Source organism: Fringilla coelebs, assembly GCF_963513975.1.
Source record: "Fringilla coelebs genome assembly, chromosome: 2".
Lineage (NCBI taxonomy): Eukaryota > Metazoa > Chordata > Aves > Passeriformes > Fringillidae > Fringilla > Fringilla coelebs.
Window position 1 is genome coordinate 112649231 of NC_140029.1, and position 11666 is coordinate 112660896.

General features: G+C 42.0%; 1 protein-coding gene across 2 annotated transcripts; it reads right to left on the reverse strand.

Moving 5' to 3' along the window:
* Positions 1 to 5070: 5070 nt before the first annotated feature.
* Positions 5071 to 11024, reverse strand: CREG1 (cellular repressor of E1A stimulated genes 1; the record flags this gene model as incomplete). Of its 2 annotated transcripts, XM_084224160.1 has the most annotated exons (4): positions 10664 to 11024; positions 8516 to 8635; positions 7042 to 7226; positions 5071 to 6654 (listed from the first exon to the last, which is right to left on the reverse strand). In XM_084224160.1, coding segments are annotated over exons 1-4 (630 nt in total). In that variant the 5' UTR covers positions 10988 to 11024. The 2 variants fall into 2 exon arrangements, with proteins under 2 accessions (XP_084080286.1, XP_084080287.1); XM_084224161.1 differs by lacking the exon at positions 5071 to 6654 and having other exon boundaries at positions 7041 to 7226.
* Between the last annotated feature and the right edge of the window lie 642 nt (positions 11025 to 11666).

The window sequence follows — 11666 nt, forward strand, 5'->3', positions numbered from 1 at the left end:
ATGCACTGTAGTGCCTTACAGTGCAGCTTCGATTTGCTATAATTGGGTTCAACTGTGCTAATCCCCTTGGAATGCAGCAATTAATACTTATTTAGTAGTAATGGCTGCATTCCAAGAGGATTAGTCCCTGCCCTGCACTTTTGCCAGCAAATGGAGAGCTGGAAAGAAGACAGTGTCTAACTACAGGTCTTCCTTTGCAGCTCCCAACAGGAAGACAGAAGGAGTTGCTCTTGTTACAACTGCTCCCCTTTTTGTATGAAAATACTGCTTTTCCAAGGAAAACCCACCTGACTGTCACTACTCCTTGCAGCTGCATCGAGCAAATAGAAACCCTGACACGTGCAACAAGAAAAAGAAAAAAAACAAACCCCTCCAAACATAAAAAGGAACACCTGTGCAGGACCACAAAGACAAATATGGCCAGGAGTGCATGTTTCCTATGGGAGATTATAAACAGGCCCTGTTGCAATGCAAAAACATATCTCTATTTATTATTTCAAGGATTTTTGTGACTGGCAGTTTCCTTTTTCCTGCTATGGTCTTAAAATCTTCAGTGCAAAAGGGTTTGTGAAACCTATAAAGGAGTTGTTAGGAGAAACTTAAAATGCACCCTCTTTGAATGCTCAATTTTGAGACTACTGAATCTGTAATATCCAATTTTTCCCTCCCCAGTGACACCTTTATGATCTGCTCTGGATTTTGTTGTTGTTAATGCACTCAAGAGACCACTGCTTATGTCATATTTTAAGGAGGAGGAACAGTGCTTCTTTTCTTTTCAGTTACCCAAGCTACTCTCTCTGGCATCATCAACAACCCTGTTAATTGCAGGTGAATTTCCCCAATAACATTGCAACATATGTAGAAAAATTTGGTGACTTTATCACTACACACATTCTCAAAACACTCTTTTTAATTATAGAATATCTTCAGTATTTCCTTGCACGGCTGTACAGAATATGACTTATCAGGCTATGCCTTTTATAAAAATATTGTGAAGCCAAATTTTAAGGTCTGTGGCAAGTATCTCCTTCTTTATTCTCTTCCCCTCTTTACCCCTAACACACACCTCTCCTGCACGTTTCAAATGCTTACCTGAGGAAAAACTTAATTAAATCAATTGAAATTCATTTAAGCTTTTAAAACTAATAAAAAATCCAATTCATGCTTGATTAGGCAACTGTTTTTTGGCTAAAAGACAACAGGAAATTAGCGTGCATTGTTCCTATAATCATACAATGCAGGGTTTGTGCAACTATTTCTCTGTCTTATCTCTAAAAAATCGCCATCTTTCAATCTAGGAACAGTTACTTGTTAACACTTGAAGATGTTTAACAGGTTCCATTGGCAAAACAGTGTAGAAACAAATTATCTTCAATGTTTTCACATAAATATACATGCTTAGATATGCAATTGCACACTATTTCTTGACACTGTCTCTTTCTCCCCCTTTGTACACACACCCCCTCTGTTTGGTTTTGTCAAGTTACTCTGTGCTTGTAGAAATCACAGGTTTATTTTAAAAAGCCTTAAAATTAATTATTCACAGATCAAAACCAAGTCATCTTATTCTTCAAATAAAGCATTCCTGTCATCTAAAGGTACCAAGATGGTTACAAATATTTTACACGAGTGCTACAAACTGGTATCTACATTTTTATAGATAAGGGGAAGGGAAAAGTAATCATGCAAAGTAAATTTACAATCTGAGTCAGTGACAGTAGCAAAAATAACATGAAGTGGTTCTAGACCTGTGTGGATACACTGACAATACTACTAAGGTCAAGGGAGAGACTCTCCTCTTTTCACAAGACTCACAGCAGCTGTTGGGCCCACCACCAGAAATGTGGCATCTCTTTTGTTTAAACTGGAAAAATGCTATGCAAAACTAAGTCTATCAGCTGCAGGAATCAGAAGCAAATAGTAATGGGGAATTTTTGAGGCTTTTTAATGTAGGACATTAAGAGCTAGAGGAAGAAAATAACTCAGAGTCATCATCACAGCTATCAGGTTCTTTGATTAAAGCCTAATTTCCCCTGAACAATACAGAATTGCACCCTTTTTGGTACTAACTTCATACCCAGTCACACTCAATCCAGCTCTACAATTAGCACAATTAATGAAACTCAAATTTTCAAAATATGACTTTTTAACCTTTAACATATGTGAACTAGGGTTTGTTTCCTCTCCCCAGCTCACAGTTGCCATGATATTTATAGGAGCTTGCTAGCTTTGAGGTCAGACTTCCCATTTCAAATCTGAATCCAACAAAGTCAAAACAAATCTGACAAGGACAAGTACCCAGAAATGTCACCTAAGCTTTGTTTCCACAGAAAACCAATCTGTGAAGAACATTAACCCCTACACCCAGAATTAATACAGCCTAATCTTTTTACACACCAATTGAAACTCTGCGGAAGCCTCTAGACTAAGAAGTTCTTAAGTCAAAAAGCCCTGAGAGTAACTGCAAGAGGCTTGCATGAAAAACTCAAGGGCTGAGCTCCCCAGCAGAGAAAATACAATTATTAGAGAGAGCCAAGAATGCTCCACCCAGGCAGAGGAGCTGGCAAGGAGGGCACGGCAGTGATCTCAACCCCAAAAGAAGCAGTCCCACAGTACCTGGAGAAGAGCAGAAGTTGGATGACAGCAACCAGGGTCAGCCACACTCAAGTCAGACTTAAGGCCAAGACAGCAGGACTCAGCAAACAACAAGAGCCTGAGCTCTAACACGACCCTCATGGAGAAAGGGGAAGCTTCGGGCTTTTCCCAGCTCTGCCTCATCACCCAAACACCTGCACATCATCAGGGCAGCCCAAAGCACCTGAGAGCAGCCTGGGGGCACTTGAAGAACCCAAGATTAATTAGCTGTTGGAAATTACAAATCAGAGTCAAGTGGTTTAATTCAGCTCATAATAAGCCTAAGCCAAAGCACGGTCACACTAATGAACCCCCTCTCTCTGGATTTGACAGAAATAAACATTGTAGAGTCTGGAGCCGGCTGCTCCCAGTCGATGTTCCGAGGCATTCTATACCTGCCTCCATTTCCTTTACTAGAGTTACTTAATTTAAAAACCTTTAAATCATTTTCATGGATATTACTTCTGAGCTCTCCGTAGCACAAAATGATTACAAAACACAAAAAAATGATGAATGCTCCTTTTTTTTTTGCAGCCAGCAGGCTGCTGTGTTTATGGAGGGAAGCATTCATAATGTAAAGCACTGTAGAAAAAGAATTTGTTCATATTATGCCCCTGCCGTTTGCTTTTCCAGCATCTTTGAGTTATGATGAATTCAATAACCACTTTTAAGTATTAAACATTTAACACTCCAGCCGAATGTAAGTCTGTGGCACCCTCTTGTGTTCAACAACAATATATCACTTTATTGGATTTTAATTCAATGTTTTTCCTCAGGAAAAACCTTTGGCGAACAAACTAATCCATTAAGTCACGAGTAACACTTTTTGTGTAGTCTGATACTCTGCTTGACCTATCTCTATTTAATTGTGAAGATCACAGGCACAATATTAAACAGCTAAGAAATTAATTCCAGAGAGAACTGAATAAAGGATTAAATGAATGCTTGATATATTTACGATCTATTGTGTAATGGTGTTGCATGTTGCAAGAGCCTACTGGGCACAAGTCCTCCATTTAAAATACAAGAAACAAATTGAAAATCAAGAAGTAGAAACATAAACATGTCAATAAGCAGGATCAATAGAAGGAAGAACATGTAGTAGGAAGTAGAACATGACAGGTTGTGATTAGCCTTATTAGATTCCCAGCTAAAAAACATCCTGTGGCTTAGTGAGGCACCTGCAGTTATCCTGTGTCAGATTCCCGTGAGTGCAGGTGCCTCCCAGGTGGGGAGGCTGACTTCATTGCTGTTGAAGATATGCTCAGGTACTCCAAGCATGCCCTGGCAGAGGATACACACAGAAATCAAAACACTGATTCATTTCTTACAGCTGTATCAATTGATTATACTCAGCCTCTTCTGTTCTAAGCCACAGTATTACTCTTGGATGGCAGGAAAAAAGGAAACATGCTCACAAACAAATTCCTGAATGAGCTGAACAGAATGAAGGTGAGCACAGGGAAAAAAGGTGAGGGAAAACAGGACCAGCTGATGACTTTCTTGAGCTGGTGATATAAACATTTACACACCTATTACTAAGGGAGGAGATTGATAACCTGAACTGCTTTATATTCCACTACTACATATAAAACACACCAAAAAGTATCCAGTGACATGCACAGATACAGCTCCAGAGTTCTTCGCTAATTGACCCTCAAATCCAGGTCTGTACATGTAGCTTAACCAGTCTGCTGTTCACCATTTTCCCAAAGAAATATCTGTTTGAGGTCTTCCCAGATTTCAAAGGTGAAGAGATTTGGACGATCTACAGTGGTTGCAGTAGCATTACAAAACTGTTTTAAGATCTTACTGTTACCAAAAAGGCCCTTCCACTTCCAAAGAGAAAATACTTGGGAATTGATCGTAAAAGGAGAAGAAAACCACAAACAAAGCCAGCCTCATTCTACACCAAACCCTCAAGTGAAAGCAATACTTTTGAAAGTGGTGTACTGGTTTTGGCTGGGATGGAGATTTGGGTTTTGTGGTTGGGGTTTTTTTTTCTTAGTATGCTTGGGGCTATGTTTTGAATTTGTGCTTAAAACAACCTTGATAACACACCAATGTTTTATTGTTTATGCAATGTCAGGACCTTTCCTGCTTCTCACCCTGCCTTACCAGCCATGGAATCTGGGGGTGCAGAAGCAGCTGGTGGAAGAATGAAGTTGAGGATGTGTGGAATGATGGCATTTGCCTTTGCAATTTTTCATTTCACAGCATTAAGTGCAGGAAAGCATGTGAAGTACAAAGACACAGATTTAATCCAAGGAGAGGAAAGCAGGCCTAAGTAGGGACATTCCCCATTAATCCTGGCAAGAATGAAAGACATCAGAGAAACAGTAAAACAAGAACACTGAAAAGAGAATGCATGTATGAAAGAGAGCAGGAGGGAGAGAATAATTCTGGGACATGCAATAAATAAAGCTTGACACCAAATGTCAAAAAAATATTTTAATTTTAACAAAAGCCCAGCATCATCAGTCTCACACATCAGAAATTACAGGGTTACACGTAATGCATTAATGTGTCCTCACAGAAAGTATTGAGTCCATGACAGAGATTCATTTGAGTTTTCACAACTGTCATACCTTATGTAAGTTTTTTTTTCAATTCACATCAAATATCAGTGTTACCTATTCAACAGAAATGGTTTCTATATTGTAAGTTTTTTTATCCTAAATTAGTTTTAAAATAGTAGAACAGACCAGTAGAACAGTACCAAGTAGCTTCCTTTCCTCTGTGAAGAAAGAAGTCTTAATAAGTTACATAAAAAATACTTTCACAAATCATCCCAGTATCTGAGAAAAGGAGTGATATAACAACAACATTAAGATACAGGGATCTTAAATGACAAATCCCACTGTTCTATATATCAGCCTCCTCGAAGGAGTCTAAATTCATTACTCTAGGTCAACTAGGTAATTGTTTGTTCATAAATATTTGTTTGTTCATAAGTACTTTTTAGTGCTGGTGAACTCGGCACACGGCAAATTGGAGAGGATGTTAAAAAGATGGTTTTTGTGGGTGGGTGTAACTTACTTTAACACAGAATTAATTAAGCACACCTTTCATTAATTTTCATTCTCTACAAATCATGAATCATGAATCATTTGTGTCAAACTGTATTGCTTCTTTTTCATTTCTGAGTTACTAATCCAAAATTGCTGTCTAAGGCTTCCAGACCCCAAAATCTGCTCAGTTCTGCTGTTGAGAGGAACAAAAGCTGATGAATTGCCATTTGATCAAATTAACAAAGCTGAGTATTTCAGAATCTCAATCAGAAAACATTTATCCTTCACAACATTCTCACTGAATTTACAAGACACTACTCTTCTTGAGTCAGATATTTCAGGTACTACTGGTCTGCTTCTATTACAGAGTCAGGGCACATAATCAGCTGAGGAATTACCAAGAACTCATCCTGAGGTATAAGTACAGCTGGCATGAACACAACTGCATTATACAGCACATTCAATAAAACAGAAAAATGGCTCAAAAAAGTGAGTTTATCAGCGTGCAGAGAAAATTCTTAACAGGATTTGGAAACTCAGCACGTAATTTGCCACTGTAATACAGACAATGCTTTCCATTCTATCAGCTGAGCCATCCTGTAGAACTTCACCATAAAATTCTAAACTAAACTGGTATTAAAAATAAAATAATATTGGAAAGTGCTCAGAAATATTACTTAACTAAGGCACTTTAGAACTGGACTAATCCTTTAGATTACAGTAAACACAACATTTCTGAATGCACACTGTCAGACACCTTTCCAAATTCACATCCAATGAATAAAATTCAGTTATTGCTTATGCACAAAAGTTTTTCATTGTGACATGATTCAAGTTAGTGAGAATTTAAATCTGCTTCATAAGGGTAATACATGCTCATTAACAATGCAAGGTGTTTGATTTATTATATTATTAATTCAGCTCTAAACTACATAGAAAAAATAAATCTTTCATGAAACAGCCAAAGTCATTCATTTCCATATCAGCATCACCAAGGATCTTCTTCCACCTACAAGGAGTAAGAATAAGAGTTAAATGAATGCATAATTCATGTTGACTGTGCTAAAATATATTTAAAGTTTTGAAGACTTGGTTTTATGTAGACAATAGAAGACAATTTCTCTATACTTCAAAATCATAAGGATAGATTCAACAGCAATTTTCTTTTGGAAGTATCAGCAATATTACTGCAATCCCATTAATAAAGCTTCAGAAATACTGAAGAGTCTCACTACTATTAATTATTAAACCAAAACATCATCAGTCTTGCAATTGATTCAAACAGAGGACAGTGACTGTGACAATTCTACAGGAGTCACTCCTCCCTGTAAACAAGAGGAAGTTACACAGGTGTGAAATATTATGAGACTTAGCCATGAAAAACTTCAGTACTTACTAAGGCTTGACACTGTAGTACTCTTCTGGTGTCACTATTTTCAATCCACCAAAGTAGTCCAGGACCCAAATATTGGTGATGTTGAATTTGGCAAAGAACCAATTGTGATCCTTGGGCCAACTTTCCATTTCAGGGTGGCGAGTGAATAATGCTTTTTTGGCTAAGTCTGCTTCTGAATCATTCACCTAAACAAAAGCCAGGATAATAGCACAATAAGATAGTCACGTAAAGATGAATTTTAGCTAAAAACCACTGCTGACTGCAGTGTGCTTTTTTTACTCCAGCCTTGTCTTGTCCCAAGGGGCTCATTACTGTGGCTGAGTCTGCTCATCTTCAGTGTGGTGTGCAACTGTGTGAGACAGACAACACTTAAAAATCCAAGTAGTGGATTTCAACATTAAATCAAAATGCTGCTTTTAGAGTTAGCATGAGCAAGAGAGTATTTCATCAACATAAGAATAAATCTTTAAACAAACCACAAAACAGAGAAGTATGGATGCTAGGTGAATTATTATAATGTGATGTTTTAGGTGTAATTTCACCTCCTCTGCACCAGCTCATTCAAACTGACAGAAACAGATACAACTGTGCTCAGACATCTGCAAACACACAAACACAAATGGGATGGCATAACAGAATCTACAGAGAGGGGAAGCTAAAAAGTGTGATGGCACTTAACATCTACACAATGTGCAGATATTTAAAGGGTGAAATCAACAATTTAGAGCTCTGGGTATAGTACAAGAAAAAACACCTAAATCAAATCAACTCCATTATTAATGAGAAACTCAGGAAAGCAACTACAAGACTGCTGAGTGCAATGTGCAAATATGAGAGGTGTAAAAACACCAAATAAGAATAGAGACAAGTAATAGAGAGCAGTGATGACTAGTTCTCATCCTCAATCCTCACCCCAATAACAGGATTAGGATCCTCAATAAATAACACATGCAGTTCTCAATTCCTCCTACAAGACACCAAAGTACTGGTGCACAAAAGAACACTGCCCTGGCAGCAATGCCACCAGATCACACAACGCACACTTTTTGTCTATATCATCTGCTACTGTGTAGCTGAGGTTAGTATTTACTTCAACAGAGTTTCAGAAGAAGGCATGTCACACTGCTTGAACCCAATAATTTAACTGAGCAAGAGAGATGTGAATGAAATAGAAAGGTTTTTCCAAAATAATGGCCTCAGACTTAGTTTCAGAACACATTGACAGGAATGAGGGAGATTTCCTGCATTATTGTCTCCCCAAATTCCTTGCTAAAGGCATGTCAACAGCACTCCTGCAATAATCAAGGGTTAACTTTTTTTTCCTCCCACAAACTACAAGCTTTGGGTATCACAGCAAAGAACAACTCAGCATATGCTTCTGCACAAAATTTCTCACCTTTCTCCTCTCCCTGCACTAAACAAATCTATATTTGATGCACACAACCCTGCCCAGCGTCAGCTTTCAGCTGCTTACCTTTACAATGCTCCCAACGAAGATGATGTGGGCACAGAGGGGGTTCTGGGGATCATATCTGTGCTTCCTGCAGTAAGGAGTCTGTGCCAAAGACACAGTCAAGGAAGCATTTGAATTGACCTGAAATGCAAGAAGTAAGACAAAAGGTTTATGCTTACTTTTCTTGTGTGAAAAAAATGTCATACCCACCACATTTTCAGCTCTTGGCTTTTTATTCAGCTCTTGGTACTTTATTCAGCTCAATAATACTGGCAAAAAGAGCAGAGCTGTCACCACCTTTTCCTAACTACATCTGAAAGGCTCCTTGGGCGAGCTCTGAATCTGAAATAAAGCCCAGTTCAGAGGTGTGCTGAAGCTTGTTAACATAAAATGCACAGAACAAGACTCCTTAAAACTCTGAATTCAGCCCACCTATTTCACATGCAAATGATGATATATTACAATTTACATACACAAAGGACAGTACAAAAGACAAGGAATTTCATCAGGTAAATTCTGGTGGAAGGGCAAAGTGTTACTGAGAAGGCAACCAACTGAGCTTCACAACTGTTGGTAAAATTACTTAGAACAAAAACAAACATCTCTTCATACCAGCCTCCTGGCTCTCCCAAACAGCTCTTTTGGCATTTAAAGCAAAATTTAGAAGTCAGGTTTAAAAATAAAATTCAGAGTATTTAAGTGAAACACCCAACTTGAAGGATTAAAGAACCCATATCTGATTGTTTTTCTAAAAACTGATTTGGTGACCATGGCTTGAAAAGCACTGGGGCCAAACAGGATTGCAGAATGCCATGTACTAAGGGTCATTATCTCCCAGTAAGGGAAGCTCCCCTGCTTTGAGAAGTTTCATTAGAAGGGCTCATGTCCAAGGAAACCCTCCACAGTCACTTGAACACTATGGAGAGCACCGGTGACCTCATGAAACAGAAGCAGCCACTTGAGAGATAGGAAGTTGCTTAACTCCCAAAAAGCTGAGTCATGATTACTCGGCACCTTCTCCTTGCCTGTGACTATCACGTGTTGAGAGTTTCTGCCCTGAAGCAGCAAAATAAGGACCTCTTGAGGAGCCTTCTGAAGGAAATATTCATTCCTAGTTTATACCGTGGGTTTTATGTTATTCTGAAAGCAAACAGCTGTATTTGGGATGGAAAGAAAGGTATTGGGCAAAATGAATTAGACTCTCTACAGCACTCAGACATATAATTAAACTATTTTAAGGTAACAAACTAAAACCTGACAGGGAACAAACAAAAAATGATAAAACAGTCCAAAAAATTACCACTCTTTTGTGTTGACTAATATTGTAAGTCATGAAAACAAACAAACAAACCCAATAAAGGAGGCGTACAACTGCTATTTCATTAAGTTTTTAGCAAACTCTTGGCCACAAAAAATCTGGGACAAGGCCAATTACACACTCAGAGTCTCAGCATGCCAAAGCTGCCTTTCCATGTGTGCTTCCCTTTACGGTAAGCACCAGAGATTTAATAACTATTCCTTCAGCTGGCTCTATAAGAATTCTCTTTGCTTAGGTCCCACACTGACAAGTTCCAATCCTTTTCACTTTGTTGTGCGTGAAATTTTCTCTGTTCATATATTCCGTGGTGCCTCATTTCTTTGCTCAGTGCTTCTGGCAGCTGCAGACACTTCCTCTGCCTGGCGCTGCCTTTTGTTTCTCAAGACCACGATCAGCAGGAACTTCTCAGGAGCCCTCCTGGCTGTCACCACAGTCAGCACTGCTCAAGGGCTAATAATTGTCCCCAGGGCTGACAAACGGGGCGACATCCGTGGAAGAGCCATAAACAAAAACACAGATGGGGAAGAATTTTATGCTGAGGGTGGCATAGCACTGGAACAGCTGCCCACGGAGGTGGCGGAGTCTCCCTCTCTGGAGATCCCTACCTGGACACGTTCCTGTGTCACCTGCCCGAGGTCACCCTGCCGTGGCAGGGGGTTGGGCTGAAGGATTTCCAGAGGTCCCTTCCAGCCCCAGCAGTTCCGTGGCTCTGTGAACCAGCACTGTCACAGTGCCTTGCAATCACCACCTGCTGCTGAGCGCCGGCCTGAATACCCTGGGTGCTTCTCCGAGCGTCCTCCCCGGGGTCACTTCGCACCCGCGGCGTCACCGCCCTCCCAGGCCCCGCTCACCTCCAGGTCCTGCACGGAGATCTCCATGTCGGTCAGGTACAGGTAGGGGACGCCGCTGCCGCCGCAGGGCCCGGGCGGGCCGTCGCTGAGGGAGAAGATGTTGGCGAAGGGGCGGCCGCGCAGCCCCTCCTGCGCCGACAGCGTGGCCAACGCGCCCCAGTCGCAGCTGTGCAGGACGTAGCGTGCCATGCGCGCCGCCTCCTCGGGCGGCGGGATGGCCGCCACGGCCGCCAGCAGCAATCCCGATGCGGCGCACAGGAGCAGCAGCCGCGCCATCGCTGAGGACACGGACATCGCTCCCCGTACAGCCGCGGACCGAGACATCCCAGCCCGCACGGTGCCGGCCACCGACTGCCGGGCCCGCCCGTACCGCCCACCCACCCGCCGGGAGGGGCGGAGCCTCCCCCTGTCTCACCAATGGGAGCAGCGCTGCCCGCCCGCTCGAGCCAATGAGCGAAAACCTCGGGAGCGAAGAGCCACCACCCCCGCTGCGAGCCAATAGACTTGCGAGGTCGGCGGTCCTCAGCCAATGAGAGCCGCTGGAGGCGGGTCAATGCGCGCGGACGAGGTAAACAAACGCGGGCGCGCGGCCCGGGAGGAGGCGGAGTCACCGGCAGCTAATGGATGGAAAAGGCTCCAAAATTGCCGAGTCCAGGCTGGGACCTAACACCGCCGAGTACCCCGGAGCATGGCACCGAGCCCTTCCCTGAACACCTCCGGGGCGGTGACTCCAACGCCTCCCCGGGCAGCCCATTCCAATCTCCAATCACCCTTTCTGTGAAGAAATTCTTCCTGGTGTCCAGCCTGAACCTCCCCGGCGCAGCTGGAGGCCGTGTCCTCCCATCCTGTCCCTCGTTCCCTGGGAGCAGAGGCCAGGCCCCACCTGGGCACACCGTCCTCTCGGGTGCTTGTAGAGCAGTAAGGTCCGCCCTGAGCCTCCTTCTCTCCACACTCAGCACCCCCGGCCCCCTCACTGCCTTCTCACAACACTCGCGCTCCAGAC